This window comes from Plecotus auritus, assembly GCF_963455305.1.
Source record: "Plecotus auritus genome assembly, chromosome: 8".
NCBI classification, from domain to species: Eukaryota; Metazoa; Chordata; class Mammalia; order Chiroptera; family Vespertilionidae; genus Plecotus; species Plecotus auritus.
The window spans coordinates 8,758,974-8,775,046 of record NC_137782.1 but is presented as its reverse complement, the minus strand read 5'-3'; the positions used below and the strand labels follow the sequence as shown (position 1 = coordinate 8,775,046).

Sequence of the window (16,073 nt, the reverse complement as noted above, 5' to 3'; positions counted from 1 at the left end):
TCAGGAGGTACACTGCTCAGCCAGAAGTGGGGCTGACGGCTGGTGAGTGCAGTGGTGGTGGCAGGAGCCTCTCCTGTCTCCGCAGCAGCGCTAAGGATGTCCGACTGATGGGCCTAAGCCGTCAGTCAGACATCCCCCAAGGGCTCCCGGGCTGCTAAAGGGCACAGGCCGGGCTGAGGGGGGATTCCCCCACCTCCCCAGTGCACGAATGTCATGCACCGGGCCTCTAGTGTGAAATAAAACCCACCATATTCTTTAGGTTGTGTAGGCAGGACTCTCCCAAGCCCTGTAAGTTTGGGGACTGAAATTACAGAAAAAACTTTACTCTGCAAAGTTCCAGACATTTGCCACAGTATAGACACTTCTTAGAAAAACAAATAAATTTACAGTAAACTTTTACCCAAATTTAAGGTTTAGTTGTACAATCTCACTATTGTAGTATAGAAGTACCTTCCATCTTCCATCTGTTAGTCAATTCTAAGTATAAGAAGTATATTCAAAAACAGAATTGTATTTTTCTATATTTCTGTTGCATGTTAGTCATTATTCCTTCTTACCTCAGCTCCCAAATAAAAATAATGATCTATATATGCACAATAAGTACTTGAAAAGATCCTGAGAAACCATAGTCTGATGGGAATGTGGATAATTTATTTATGGTCATGAATTTTATTTCATCCAAAGAAGAAAAGTATTAAAAAATCAATATATTGTCTGAAATTGTTGTAACATTGTACATCTTAAGAAATTTTCTAAAGCAGCCTAATATTATGTAAATTGAACAATGTGATAAACTTGAAAATTCATGAAACTTTATTAACTCATTAAGAGTTGCTGCTGACCTAATAGTTTAAAGAAGTGAAACAATTTCTTCTGCCAGAGTGAGAGAGGGAACTATGTAATATCCAAACAGAATTTTTTTTAAAAAAGCATATGCTGCAGGCCCCTTTAAGAATCGCTGTCTAACTGGTAAATAATGATATATTTGAAAGATATCTTAAATAATAAGCGCTATAAAAATTGGCACAGAGAGAGCATTACAAAGAGCAGAAAAATCCATTGTCAGCTTCACGAAAGACAGAATTTCAAGGAAGAGGAGGTATTTGAGCTCCTCTTAGCAAATGAATAAAAATTACATCATCTGAGGAATGCAGTTCCATCAGGGATCCATAATCAGAAAAATGCTGGAGAAAGGTATCCACAGCCATTGATAAGCCACGTTCACTCTTTAGTCCCAATTTCAAGTTGTGTTGAGAATATAGACCTACAGAGCTGTGAAAGGTATAACGTGATTATTAGACCTTGGTCCTAAATACTAGGAAGCAATCATAAAATGGGATGAATAGATCTTAACCTGCTGATCACAGAAAAAGACAGAGAGACCAAGTACGAAGAGAAAACCTGGGTAAACGTCATTTGTCCACTCTCTCTCAGAACAGCATAATGATCAAAATTACGTTAAGCCATGTATTGATTTCATGTTCACGGGATAGAGCCTTTTCCCCCAAGGACTTACAAACTAATGCTATGGTAACCATGCCTAGTGCTATAAAACAGGTAAAACAAATGCTATAGGTATTCTTAAAGGAGAGAAAATTTTATAAGAAAAATAATAAGGACATCCTTTTTGAAGGATAGGTAGGTTGTCTAGACTCAAGATGAAAGCGGAAACAGTTCAGGATGAGAAAATAGAACGAACAAAGAGTTGGAACTAGAAAATGGCCTGCCTCAGAGAATTATAGTGAATATAAAATTTAAAAAGTATGGAGACTAATAAATTGGGCATGGTCCACTCTCAATAAGCATTGACTAGTAAATACACACTTAATCAACATCTGTATAAAATTGAGGGCACAATCCAAATGAAACAACTAATATATTTGCTCAGAGGCATTCAAGAAATATTTCTGACCTCTTTGGATCATTGGAAAGGGACTGTAAAAAGTTTCATACTAATATTATTATCATTTATAAAGAAAAAAAATTAGCCCCGTGTACAATGAGTATACATTGGCTTTAGAAAATTTCTCAGACATACCTTTTATCATGTCTTTAATTTATGAATAGTACTGCCTCCCAGCCAAGTCATCTAAGTTACTTTTCTTCTGAGAAAGATTTAAAAATTTAAAAGTCGTTTAGTATTCTAGGTCCAAATATTTAATTAAAATTTAGGAAAATAAGACATGGCAAGAGGAAGGAAGGAGGGAGGGGGAAGAAAGAGAGAGGAGAGAGAGAGAAAGAGAGAGAGAATTGTGACTGAGATTTTCAAAATCATTAAGTAGAAAAACTAGAACTTGAATCCTGGGAGCTTCCTACTAGCTCTCCCATCAAAGATTATAAGTTCACTTTGACATCAGGGGGTTTTGCTGATTATGGTTGGAAAGAGCAAAATATTGTGGTTACTCAAAGGAGCAAAAATGAGCACTCCTTACTCATTGAGCATAACAACAAAAACGACAAAAAAATACAATCTAACTTTATACATGCGTTCTAAAAGTGCATATTTATGCCCCCAGTGGAAAGGAGATCAAGGCTGCTACTGCACTGTGCATATAACCTGGGTCGCAGGCAATATTCAGTTCTGACATCACTTCTATTCCCAGTGGAAGAGGGTGAACATTGCTTTTTCAAATCTTCCTCTCTTAGGCAGAGTTTTGAGGGTCCAAACCTAGGAGATTCATTAGCAAGGGTGTGTTATATTTGTCAATTTCTTTCAGCCGCAAATTTCCATTACAGAATTACTAGCTTTATGGTAATTAAGACATTAAATCACACTAGGATATCACATACCATGCTGAGAAAATGATAATACAAATTGCTAGGACAATAGGAATGTGTCCCCCATAAGAAGGACAGTCATTTTTTGTACCCTGTTACCACAGCCAATTTCAACAGGGAATGAGTCTATCCCATTAACTAAATCCTAATAAAACTCTAGAATTACAGGGACGGGAAGCTTTCTTCTTCTGTACTCAGGGCTGTCTTCAGTCCTGTCCATATGTCCTTATTTACTTTACCAGCATAGTTTTCATAATTTTATGTTCTTTTTCAGGGCAGGTCAATTGGATGCCATTACTTGGATACTCAGAATGTTTATTCTTTGTAGTTTTTGGTTTTTTTTCCCCAAAAAGTGTTTTTGTTTTTCTCTCTCTCTGGTTTTCTTCTGGCAAAACACCATGCACTGAAATTGTTTAACTGCATTTGGTGGCAGGGGAGGGGTCGAGAGGAGAAGGAACTAGATAAATAGATGTGTTCTAAAGCAGTTCTTGTATAACAAATTGAGGGTTTGGGGAAATTATTTGAATTACAAATATTTTCTGTCCCAGAGCAGTGTTTTTAACTCGGTGAAAACCTTGGCATGCAAATTCACATCTCGGCCACTCACTTTTGTTCCCTGTCTCTGCAGTTCCGCCCTGGTTTTTAAATCACCCTTCCAACCTCTACGCCTACGAAAGCATGGACATCGAGTTTGAGTGCGCGGTGTCTGGGAAGCCGGTGCCCACTGTGAACTGGATGAAGAACGGAGACGTGGTCATTCCTAGTGATTATTTTCAGATCGTGGTAATCATCCCTTCTCATATTCGCTTTCCAGTCCCACTCATTGTTGACTGTGTTTTCAGGTGTTTTCCTGTCCTGGGAAGAAGGTTCTTGTTTGGCATTGTGTGATGTGTTGAACACAATTGTCCTAAGAAAGCAAGGATTCTAGACTTAGAATTTTTGAGCTAAAAGGAGTGATCAAACAGCGCCCTCCCCTTTTTTTTTTTTTTTTTTTTTTTTGGTTAATCCTCACCCAAGAATATTTTCCCCATTGATTTATTTAGAGAGCGTGGAAAGGAGGGATAGAGGGAAGGGGGCGGGGGAGATTGCCTTCCGTACCCACCCCAATGGGGCCCAGAGATTAAACATGCCTTTGATTGTGAATCGAACCCAAGACCCTCTGGTCTGCCTGCGAGTTGATACTCCAACCACTGAGTAACACAAGCCAGCCTCCCCCCACCCCTTTTTGGTTTTAACAGACAGGGTTTTAAACAGAGAGAAAACAGAGGACTTAAGACTTATTTCCAAGTATTCTCATTGCCGTTCTTGGGAAAACAGTTTAGGACCTTGCTCTGGACTCTATGAAGCCAGGAATCTGTTACTGCCGTGGCTTACCTATTGTAGTGAAGTTTCATTAGCTGTGCTACTTAGGATTTCGGTAGTCTTACTTGGGTCATACAGGCAGCTTCCCTTCCAGCGAGGACCAGCTGGCCTTACACGAGAGTAGACAGGGCAGGGGTGATGCTGGCAGGGATGTGGTAGTAGCCGTGGCAGAGAAGCCAGAGGTGACATTGTGTTGAAATTTTGAACATTTTAAAGCTAAGAATGGTAGCTCTCGTTTACTATAAGTCTCAGCACACCCTAGGTTCCTATCCTCGTGGGAGATAATAGGGGTAATGGTGCCCTAGTCGTTGAGTCGTTGTCCTGGTACAGAGTGAAAGCTCAATACTATATTATTGCTGTTCTTCTGACTGTTACCAGGAGAATTCTTTGCTCATGGGCAAATGCTTTACGAAAACTCTCCTTGAGATGTAGGTTAGCATCGGAGGTTCTGAATTCACGTATATCAACATACGAGAAACTCTTTCCAAATGTTAAAGAACTTTTGCAGCCAAAGAAAGATATGGGGGGTCCACATCTGTCAAAGAAGAGTGTTCTAGAGTGTTCTTCTAAGCCAGGTCTCCCTGTAGAATGGGGCTAGAACATAGGTGCCCTGCTGGCTGAGGCTCGAGCCCTCTCCATGGCCTTCCCCGGCTCTCAATGCTGGAACTTTCAGGAACTTCCCTGGCCTATTTGTGCCTGCATCATGCCATACTAAAGGGTTCTTAAGGGATAAACCCACAAAACATTTTTTGTCACTTCTATCACCACTTATTTTTTTTTTCCACTTTTAGTCGCATTTGTTTAATTGCTTGGGAATAGAGTAAGAAAGGGAACATTTTTAACTTTTGAATGCCACCCCAATCCATTAGTTTAAGTGCGATGCTATTTCTACTACCACTGAATTAAAAATGACCTGCCATGGGGCAGCTTGTGGTTTATGCCTAAAATATGTGCTACTTGCACATAAAAGACATTACTGAGTGCCCTTAAGGACACATGATAAAATGCAACATTTATGTTTTTCTACAGTTTGAATAATCTTTCTCCCAGCTTGACTCATTACAGCCAACCTCTTCCAGTGTTTCTTTTCTTAAGGTGAAAAGAAAATGTATAGTAGGAGCCCTATTCACATTAAATTGTGCTTAAAAATATCTCCCCAATCGCTCCAGAAATCAGAGAGCCGTTGTCTGTTGCACAGGTAACATTTAGCACAGATAGTAACTTGCATGTGAATTTTTAATTAGAAGTTAGTCAGCTTTATCTAAGAATTTTATATCAGCCGAGAACCAACTACAAGACACTAAAAACAATTAAGAATTCCCCACGAGGTAATATTTATCTCTTAATGACTTCAGGGAAAGTGATTTAACACGTCTCACTTACTGAACTAATTCTTGCACTAATATGAAAGATAAACTGAGTTAGTATAATTAAATGCTCTCTCTAGTTCATTTTATCATCCATCCTTGAAAAAGATGGTGGCTCAATTTATATAAACTAAATGGTAACATTGCTATCTATAATTTATTGATTACTGAAGGTGAAATATTTTGGTCATGTAACAAGATGCAGTGGGCATAAAATATCCACCCAGCTCCCCTACAAATTCCGAAATTGTACATGTCAAAGCGATGAAAATTTTAAAAGGATTTTCAGACATATTTTCTCGATAAACAATTCTAGAAAATATCTACCTGAGATTTCTTGCCCCTTAGAAGCTGCAAAGAGGGGTGTTTTTGTTTCTTTGTGTGTGTTTTTCTCCCCTGCAGTAGCTGCTAAACCTCAGCTTCTTTCAATAACAAATCAAAGAATGAGATTTCTTTTGTTGCTACCCTTTGCTTCTTCTGTACCTAATGGGAGAGTTTTCTGTATACTGCTCTTTTAGACACTGAGGATGTTGTGTATTTTGGGGAGTACATTTTTCATGGCAGAACTAGGTCAAGTCGATGCCCTTGGATTCAGCACAGTAATCGGAAGCCATGACTTCCCCAGGTGACACAGGACGTATCCGTGAGGCTGGGAATGCTCATGGCCGCCCTTCTTGTTTCTTCTGTGAAGTTTTATTAAAATGTGTAAATGTGTTTATGTTCATTTTTTTACTTTGAGGTGTTTTTTTTTTTCTTTTTAAAATGTTTCACTTTGCCTTTTCTTCTCTCTAGGGAGGAAGCAACTTACGCATCCTTGGAGTGGTCAAGTCGGATGAGGGCTTTTATCAGTGTGTGGCTGAGAATGAGGCTGGCAACGCCCAGACCAGTGTCCAGCTTATTGTCCCTAAGCCTGGTAAGAGGAGGGGGACTCTGCTCCGGTGCCTGCAGTTACAGTTATTCATGATCTGCCTCTAAAACCGATGGTTTTCCCTGTCTCTCAGTCGATTTGAAATTATATAATTATTTAGTTAATTAAATTACACATTTGTGTGTTGATAGTATATTTTTCCTAGCAAGTTATATAATTATTTAGTTAATTAAATTACACATTTGTGTGTTGATAGTATATTTTCCTAGCAAATTACATATACATATGTATATATGTATATAGATAAATGGATAGCTAAGTAGATATATATCTTAGCTATCCACTTATCTACATATATCCATCCAGTAAGATATAGTTATCATCATAAATAATAGGTACTTCTGGTTGTGAAGACAACAACCACTAAATTACTATGTTCTCCCCTCTCTTTTGTGACCTGCCTTTTTTCTTCAGTGTTTTATATAAATATACTGTATATGTGTGTATGTATATACATACATCTGTAAACATATAGATGTTTACACACATATGTAGTCTTGAGTCAGTGAAAGTTGGTCGAAAAATAATATCTTGAACATAAAAATATTTTTCTTAATCTTTCCCTGTAGTAAGTTCAATAGAAAGTAGCTGAAATGTATGAGACAGTCTTTCTTTTTAAAAAAATATATTTATATTTATTTCAGAGAGGAAAGGAGAGGGAGAAAGAGATAGAAACATCAATGATGAGCGAGAATCATTGATCAGCTGCCTCCTGTATGCCCCAAACTGGGTATCAAGCCCACAACCCGGGCATGTGCCCTGACCGGAAATTGAACTGTGACCAACTGGTTCATAGGTCAACGCTCAACCACTGAGTCACCCCGGCCAGGTGACATAGTCTTTCTTTGGTTTCTATCATTTTAGTGGCTATCACGGTGTTATATTTTGTGTATCTCTAATCAAATATCTGAAGACTCAGACTCTCGTAGTGCTTACAAGGACGGCTTTTTCTTTTCTCCTTATTAAAACAAAAAAAGCAACAAAGATGAGTAAAGGAACTATCTAGGTATGAAAAAGGATAATTAACTTCTCTTTGAGATCACTGATTTCTCTGATAGACTCCTTCTCTCTCCACTTCATGTGCTTTAAGCGTCAGTGTGACTTCATTTGTGTGACTGAGTGCATGCTCTTGTGCTGAAGCAGTAACAGATAAGTAGGAGAAAAGGAATCTCTAAACTCACGGTCTGTAATGTAAGCCATGGTTTAAAAACTCTGTGTCATCTCATTAGCAATGACAGTGGGCCCCACTGATGTTAATACTGCCTGCTACTCAAGTCACAAATTCTGGTTAACATCGATATCCAGCTATGGCCATAAAGCTGTGGAAAATGCAAGGTAAATAATCCCATGTTTCTAAAGAAAGTGTGAGATATAATTTCTTAGGATTTGTTGAACTGACCAAAGAGTCCCAGTGATCATTTTATAGTCAATTGCTCATGAGGACAGAGGGTTCTCTGAAGTGCTGAAATCCACAGGATTAGAGATTTTCATGGTATTTTCTCTCCCCACAAGTCAAGTTGTAGAGACTCTAAGAAAACCCCTTGAACAGTGTGTGTGTGTGTGTGTGTGTGTGTGTGTGTGTGTGTGTACTAGGATGCTAGCAAAAAATGGGAAATGGCAACTCATTCTGAGTGAAAGCTCTCTGGAACTTCCCACCATGATGCTGGGAGAGAAAGGGGGAGGCAGCTGTGGGGTCAAGCTCCGCTTCCCCCTGTGGAAAGAACACAGGTGTGAGCTGCAGGGGAAGAGAGCCGGGCTGCAGGCATCTGGAAGGGACCCTGCCCAAGAGGTCCTGCTTGCTGAGTCCAATCCATCCAGAAGGCTAGAGGGTCACTGTCTGGGGTGGAGCTGGACTGGGGAGCTGGTGTGCAAGGTCAGCTGGACCGTACCTTGCCTGTTTCAAGGAAGGATCCAGTGATGGATTCCTAAGGTGGAGGCGAGCTACCCCACAAAAAGAGGCATGCAGAAACCTTGTGTGGTGGTGGATTTTTAAGAGCACAAGTTGAGAAAAACAGCCTTTGTATCTTTACTCTAATTCTCTCCTCTCTTCTCTGATCCTGGAAAAGCCATAAGCAGAGGAAGGGAAAATAGGTCCAAGAGACTGAAACAACAGGTGACAGACAGTCCCCCTACTCCTTCCACATTCCTGGTCTCAGGCCTACTCTGGGACCTGGGAAGAAATTTTACATTGAACATTAGGTTAATGTTTGATTTAGCTCTCGCGTGGGTGGGTGGGTGTGTGTCTGTGTGTGTGTGTGTGTGCACGCACGCGCGCCCCACGTTGCTATCAGAGGTAAGAAATAGATCTGACAAGGTGTCTTTGAAAGTAGATGCTTATAATACTACTCTGGTATTTCAGTAGTTTGGCTTATTCAATAGACCATTTATAGATATTCAATGTCACTTACCCCCTCACCAACAGGCAGCCCTTCATTAGCGGCATCTTGCACTCCACTAGGGCCCTGACTCATTTGGTCTGTGTGACTGTAAAAGACCGAGGCTCCCCGGGGCCGAAGCATCCTTTACCTTCTCGCTAGGGGGAGCCTCAGAAAAGCATGGCAATTCATTCCTCTCCCATCTAGATGGTAAAGTGTTGTCAGTGGATTCTACACTCTTGGCCACTGTTTTTCATACTTGGCATTTGAATGAGAGTAAAAGAAAATAAAGACAAAAATCCAAAAGTGTGATGGGAACACCATGGTGACTGCCTCACATGGCCCCTTATAAATGATGGGTTGCTTTTTCCTGCCTTATTCAATCAGGTCTTCAAAGAATAGCTCCCCGATTCCTTAGAGATGCAGGGTGGGCTGCGTGCACAGCTGGGAGAGGCCAGCTCTTCTGTAAATGTGGCCCTGAGGCTGACCCCGGTGGGAAGGACGGAGCCCTCTGTGTATTTGGGGCACACTGTGGGCCCGCGTTACCCAGCCGTTCAGCTCTGGCCTGTGCAGGGGCTCGCGGCTGAGTTACTCTTGGCAACCGCCACAGTCTGCTTCTCCCTGAAGCACACCCGGTGACCTCTGGGAGCCAGGGCCCATTGTTGGGATATTTACATAAGCCTAATGAAGTTTCAGCATAGCCTTTCATTGCATAATTAGCGATTCTCTCTTTAGCCATTAGTGATTTAGGAACTGAACATTATCTACTGAATTAAATTACGGTAATGACTTATTTTTCTCTCCAGAAAATTAGTTGGGGAAAAACATTGAACTATGTGCACTGTAACATGTGAGATATGTACCTGCTTTCCAGATAAAGAATCTCAATGGTATTTAAAAATATATATATATATATTACACTAGAGGAAGTTCTATCAATAATGTATATATCTAACACTACAACCCCACTTACAGATGCAAACCGCTTCCTGTCTCTCCATATATGCCTACACATGCACCTGCACACACAGAGAATGGCCTCCTGAACACTTAAGAAACTTTGCATATACATCAACAATGCCCCGCTATATTATGTAAGGGGTGATGAATGCAAGTTAAAATAGTTTAACGGATTTATATCACTTGTATTGTCTACTAACCTCATCCAGAAACTAAGGAAAGCTTTACTGTTGTTGTTTTCTTTAATCTGTTTTACTGCAGGGGCCATTGGTTAAGATGTTCCCTTTCCTGCCCTAACCGGTTTGGCTCAGTGGATAGAGCGTCGGCCTGTGGACTGAAGGGTCCCAGGTTCGATTCAGGTCAAGGGCATGTACCTTGGTTGCGGGCACATCCCCATTGGGGAGTGTGCAGGAGGCAGCTGATCGATGTTTCTCTCTCATCTATGTTTCTAACTCTCTATCCCTCTCCCTTCCTCTCTGTAAAAAAATCAATAAAATGTATTAAAAAAAAAAAGATGTTCCCTTTCCAAATAAGAAGTCCCCTATTCAGTGAATAGCCCAGCCAAAGTGTCAAGAATCAGTGTGTCAGTTGTCACAAGAATAAGAAGTTTCAATAGCCAGGTTTCCCAGCCAGGTAAGCAGTAAGTTAGCATCTAGTTGGTATAGCAGATGCTAATGAATTAATTACCCTGAGTCACCATCCAATAAGCCAGGTTTGGCGTGGGTGGTAATTAAATTAAAAAGACTCTGGTTGCTGGGGCGAAATGTCAGCAGTTTTCTGGTGCTAGGAGGAGGAGAGTAAGGAAAAAGGCAGAAAAGATCAGTAGATATAAGCTGCTATCTCTGAGTTGGCTCTCCCGGTTCTAGCTGTTGAGTAGCATTCCGTTTCCCGGCAATGGTCTGCCATGGAAGGTAATCAGAATACCTAAATGGTCTGCCATGGAAGGTAATCAGAATACCTAAATGGTCTGCCATGGAAGGTAATCAGAATACCTAAATGGTCTGCCATGGAAGGTAATCAGAATACCTAAATGGTCTGCCATGGAAGGTAATCAGAATACCTAACTGTTGGGCAGGGAAGTTGAGGGACAGGGAGCTGCCAGTGCAGCTATGATTGTGGCCTATGTCATCTGGAATATTTTTAAAAATATTTTTTATTGATTTCAAAGAGGAAAGGAGAGGGAGAAAGAGAAACATCAATAATGAGAGACAATCATTGATTGGCTGCCTCGTGCACGCCCCACACTGGAGACTGAGCCCACAACTCGGGCATGTGCCCTGACTGGGAATCGAACCCGTGACCTCCTGCTTCATAGGTCGATGCTCGACCACTGAGCCACATCGGCCGGGCAGTCTGGAATATTTTTAATTTAATGACAGAAATGGGTGAAATTTCCATGGGAGAAATAATATATTTTTCATATCTACTATGCACAAAAGGCTATATGATTGCAAATGAAGAGATTCTATTATAAAAATCATGCTCCTATATTAATATTGAATATTTTCTAATTTCGGCTTTGTTTCTTTCCTTCACAGTAGTTTCCCACTATAGGATGGGAAATACATTGGCTAGGCATTTAGAAAAATGTGAGCTGTCCTCCCTGGAAAAGATTAGTGATTAAGAATGATGTTGAATTTAAGCATTTTATTGAGGCAGTATGTCATAGAGCCTAAAATTAGCAAGTATATTTAACTCGATCATGAACATTGAGGCATCAAATCAGGAGTCATTTGCATCTGTTTTTGTAACTTGTTCCCTATCAATATGAGAATACCTTGCAATCCAAATGGACAAGACAAATATTTGTATGCACACCCATATAATTATTATATATTAACTGCAACTAATTATAGTGTTTCTTACTAAAGTGTTGACTGTTAACATGGTAACTTTGGTGGAATTGTGTGAATCAATGAAAAATTATACAATTAGTCTTAACACTTCCAGATCTGTTAGAACTTGTCAGTGTATTACCACATAAGCAACTATAAAAGATAATGTAACTAAAGCTAAAGGGATGTACTTCTTAATCTGGTCTCAGTCACTGGTGGCCAATTAAGTTGAATTTATGTCTCTTAATAGGAGAAGGATTACTATGATTTAAATGCTCAGTTGTATTTAGTGTGAGATCAAATTGTTCCTTGAATTCTGTAAATAAATAAGAAGAGTCAATTCCATGTCCTGGACCTATATTGATGGACCCAACCTGGAAAATCAGTCATTAAACAGTTTCACAGAAAACTGAGATGTCCATTGAAACTACAAATATTCTCTTTAGAGTTCCATCATTGAGTCTAAATGAATGAAAGTGCAACTTAGTATTTTTGAAACATAATTCCAATGTGGGGATGTTCTAGCTGTAAGTTTTCCAAGAAGGGTTTCCCTTACAAACCTTAGTAATTAACTATAACAGGATACAGAGCCAATTTCTGTAAGATGGCTATTAACTTTAATAAATATGGCTATGACTTTATTAAATCCATTGAAAAATTAATTTTGCTTGTCAAAGGTTAAGGTAAAAAATAAAAGAAAGATATTTTGTACCTCAGAGTCTCCTTTGCTGTAGAAAAAAATATTGGTAAAATAACTTTCCCTGAGGGGTCAATGATGGCCCAAGTTTGGCATAAATCAGTCATTTGGTCTTTTGCTATCTAATATTTATCTAGTATATGAGATGTAGACACATCTAATCTCTACCTCACTCTTTAGTTTACTATAGAGATTTAAAAACATCCTGGAATATAGAAAATATTTATGAGCACATTCATGGATGGTTTTGCCTAACCTTTCCAAGTCTCCATTTCCTTAGCTGTAAAATTCAGTAGGTAATTGTCTCAAAGATTTAGTGCAATAAATGTATGTAGAAGGGTTCTGTAGGCTGTAAATTACTGTACAAATGTTAACAATTACAGTGTTCTGTTGTTTTGTTTAGTCTCAAGAAAAATAGCAGGCATATTTATTGGGATGGTACAGCGATGGCTTTCTTCTAGCATAGTTTTTCATTCTCCATGAACAATTTTAATAAATATCTCAACAACAGTATCCATGCAAAGCTTAGGGTTTTTAGCCCAGTGGACAAGGTGAAGGGAATAGTTTCTTTCACCATGACTGCTAGTGGAGAGGTTTGCAAGGTTCACAGCATCAGTTTATTGACTTGCGTATTTCATTTTAATGTAGGCAGAGGTTTCTCAGCTAATAAAAGCTTTTCATTCGCCCTGTCCTTCATTGAGGGTGTGCTGCAAGTAGGAATCTAGCTCAGTTCTCAATCGAGGGGATATGGCTGTCTGGCGGACTTTGAAATTAGAAATGAATGCTACCATACTATGAAATATCCTGAAACCTATAATAACTATACATTCATACAATATGAAAGACTTGATAGTGATCACATCAGACTTTGGTAATAAACACACCAAAGAGTGTTATTCTATAGTTTTTCTTTATCTTTCTTTAAAAAAAAATCTTTATAGTAAGGAATTAGAAAAGAAGAATTAGAAAGAACTCAGTCCTGCACCTGTTATATGTTTACCTTTTACTTACAAGTCACCGTTTGATAATAGGTGTGTGTGTGTATTCACACACACATACCACACACACACACACACACACACACACACACACACACACAATATGTCCTTCTGACATATTATTAGATAATTTTAAAATACCCATGCAATAATTAGTAGGAGGAACATATAAAGCTAAAATTGTACAGGTATATTTTTAGCTAATGACAAAGTGATGACATCAACATTGACAGGTACAGTGAAATGGCTCTCATGTACACAGTGTGAAGGGATGGATTCTACCGCACAGCAAAGGCCTCTGATGACCCCAGAGGAAGCTTCGAAGTTGGGATAGCTCCTCAGGCTCCTCTGCCCCCAGAGAGGCGTGTGACCTTGAGTGAAGTGGTTCTCTTTAGCCGAGGACAATTACCTGAGATGGAGCCATCAGCCACTGCCACGCCCTCTGGGGGAGGAATGAATACCAGATCTGGACGGTACACCAGTCCATCCACTATGGCCCTCCCTGTCCCACTGACATCTATTTGCTTCATGCAATGTATTTTTACAATAACTGAATTAGGATACAGGTTGGTCTTACTCCCTGGGTGGAAAAAGGGAAGGTCAATAGGATAAGCTACAACCCCTCACCAGTGTAACTGCAACTGGTCTCAAAGCTGGAACTGATACTCCCTGTTTTCCTCCTCCTGCTTGTTCTGGATTTCTCTCACCCTAAACTAGCATCTCTGCTGGTCTGTGTGGCTTATCGGGTGGACGACGCTAAGTTCTATGCCTTTGAAGGTCATAGAAACTGTTCTAGTCCATTTACCTTCAAAATTGGGATGTATCAAGAGATGTTTTGGTGGCTCACCTGGGGGCCTATCACCGTCTCCCCTGTTTCTCACCTCCTCCTGATCATCTGGGTAGTTCTTCTTGCTTTTTGTGCTGTTATTTTGGCACAAGAAGCCTGAAAGGGCCAGGCAACAGTGATAACTCAAAGGTCTATGACAGAAGCATCATCCTCTGAGGACTAGGACTTCTCAGGCCACAGAGCCTACCCTTTGGGGATGTGGCACCATATACTGGTTATTGGTTTGGAGCATATTCTGCCCCTCAGAGGAAGGCAGTCTATCTCTTTGGGATATTATCTCTAATCATTCCTCAGTTGCTCCTCCCAGAAGCTGTACTTATTCGCTATCAAGTCTGCAGGTTCTCGGTGATGAGGATGTGATAGGGTCCGTGGATCCAGGGTCATGGATTCATGCCCATGCCTCTTTTGCTGGAGAGTGAGTCATGTGATCATCTGCAGCGTCATGTAGGATCCCAGGCTGGTGGCTCAGATACTTTGTGAGCTCTCACGGCGTACTTGGGGCTGAGGTCCTGAGTACAGGAAAAGCCAGTGTGTGTCTATTCTAATCAAGATGAATTTCCACCCTTTCCTATGTAGAAGGAGTCCTATAGATACAGCATGCAACCAAGGGGCTATGCTCTCCTGAAGAGTGGTGTTTGATTGGTTGCTCCCCCGCGGCCTCTGCTTCTAGTAGACTTGGAAGTAGTGGTAGCTGCTGGTAAGGAGCAGCAGCTTTGCTGAGTTTGAGCCATGCTGGTGGGCCATGCGTAGGTTCCATCCTGCCCTGCTAGCCTCTTCAATAATACACCTTTTGTATCACCACTGGAGCTGGCTGATTTCAGCTGGCTGTATTGTTCCATCGAAAAGATTGCCAGTGCCTCTTTCATAGAAGATGCAATCTGGTGTTTAGATGTGGTTCAAAGATCTTTGCACTTGGTGTTCAGTCCCAGAGGCCCATCCTCATCCTCATCCCTCTTCTCCCAACTTACTTTTTCCTGATCTGATTACTCTCGCTGCAGACCCCTGGTCTATTAGCCAAGCCTGCTCAGAGTCTCTCTCTCCCTCTCTCTCCCTCTCTCTCTTTCTCTCCTTCCTGCCCTCCCAGTACACACTTAGCAGCAGATAGCTCAATTTTGAAAGTGAAATATATTTTAATAAACACTGCCATTATGAATATTCAAAGTGTGTGTATTACATTTTTGGGACACCCTACATATATGTGTGTGTTTGGGTATGCATATGTATATATGTATATAGCAAGATAGGTATAGATTAGATATAGATATGGATATGTATCCTTACATTAGGCCATTTATTTTTTCATCTAGGGTAGATCACATGTTGTATCCAATACTCTGGCCATTAGGAAAAATTCTCTTATTGCTCTGCTCTCTTTGAGCGCTATTCCTAAGTGGGGCTAGAGCATGGTAGTGATTTACTTTTGAGTGCACCTACATACAAGCGGACACAGCTTGGTCTTTTAAAAGTCCTAGATTTTAAAACAAATTTAAATATAAATCTATCTCTATGTTTATAATAAAAATTCTACTGCAATATTTTTATTTTAGAAATCAAAATACATGAATACAAAGAGATCAAACAACAATCAATATAGTCTAAAGCATGGCAGGGGGTTTTAGAAATGTATGAGTTTGCCTTTGACTTCAGACCTCAAATAAATGACTTGGAGCATTCTCTGCCCCTGGAGACTGTTAGAAAGCCTTAGGAGATGCGGCTTTTGTATTTTCAATCTAATGGGAAACAGAAACACAAGAAAACAAGCACCGTTTTAACTTATGGAAAACAACATGTCAACAGAGCTACAGTCAGTCCTATTTAGAGTAAGATCCATATAAATACAAAAGGAAACAGAAGAGAATAGTATTTTCAAGAACCTTATTGCATCAGGTACTTTGTGCTAAGCATGCTGTATACATCATTCCATTC

At 40.1% G+C, this 16,073-nt stretch overlaps 1 protein-coding gene across 4 annotated transcripts in view; it reads left to right on the top strand.

Moving 5' to 3' along the window:
* Nucleotides 1–16,073, top strand: part of DCC (DCC netrin 1 receptor) — a 983,595-nt gene that overhangs the window by 613,197 nt on the left and 354,325 nt on the right. For all 4 annotated transcript variants that reach the window (XM_080683404.1, XM_080683403.1, XM_080683405.1 and 1 more), the window contains exons 6-7: nucleotides 3,407–3,561; nucleotides 6,300–6,420. In XM_080683404.1, coding sequence (XP_080539530.1) covers nucleotides 3,407–3,561; nucleotides 6,300–6,420 — 276 coding nt within the window. The remainder of the gene's footprint in view (nucleotides 1–3,406; nucleotides 3,562–6,299; nucleotides 6,421–16,073) is intronic.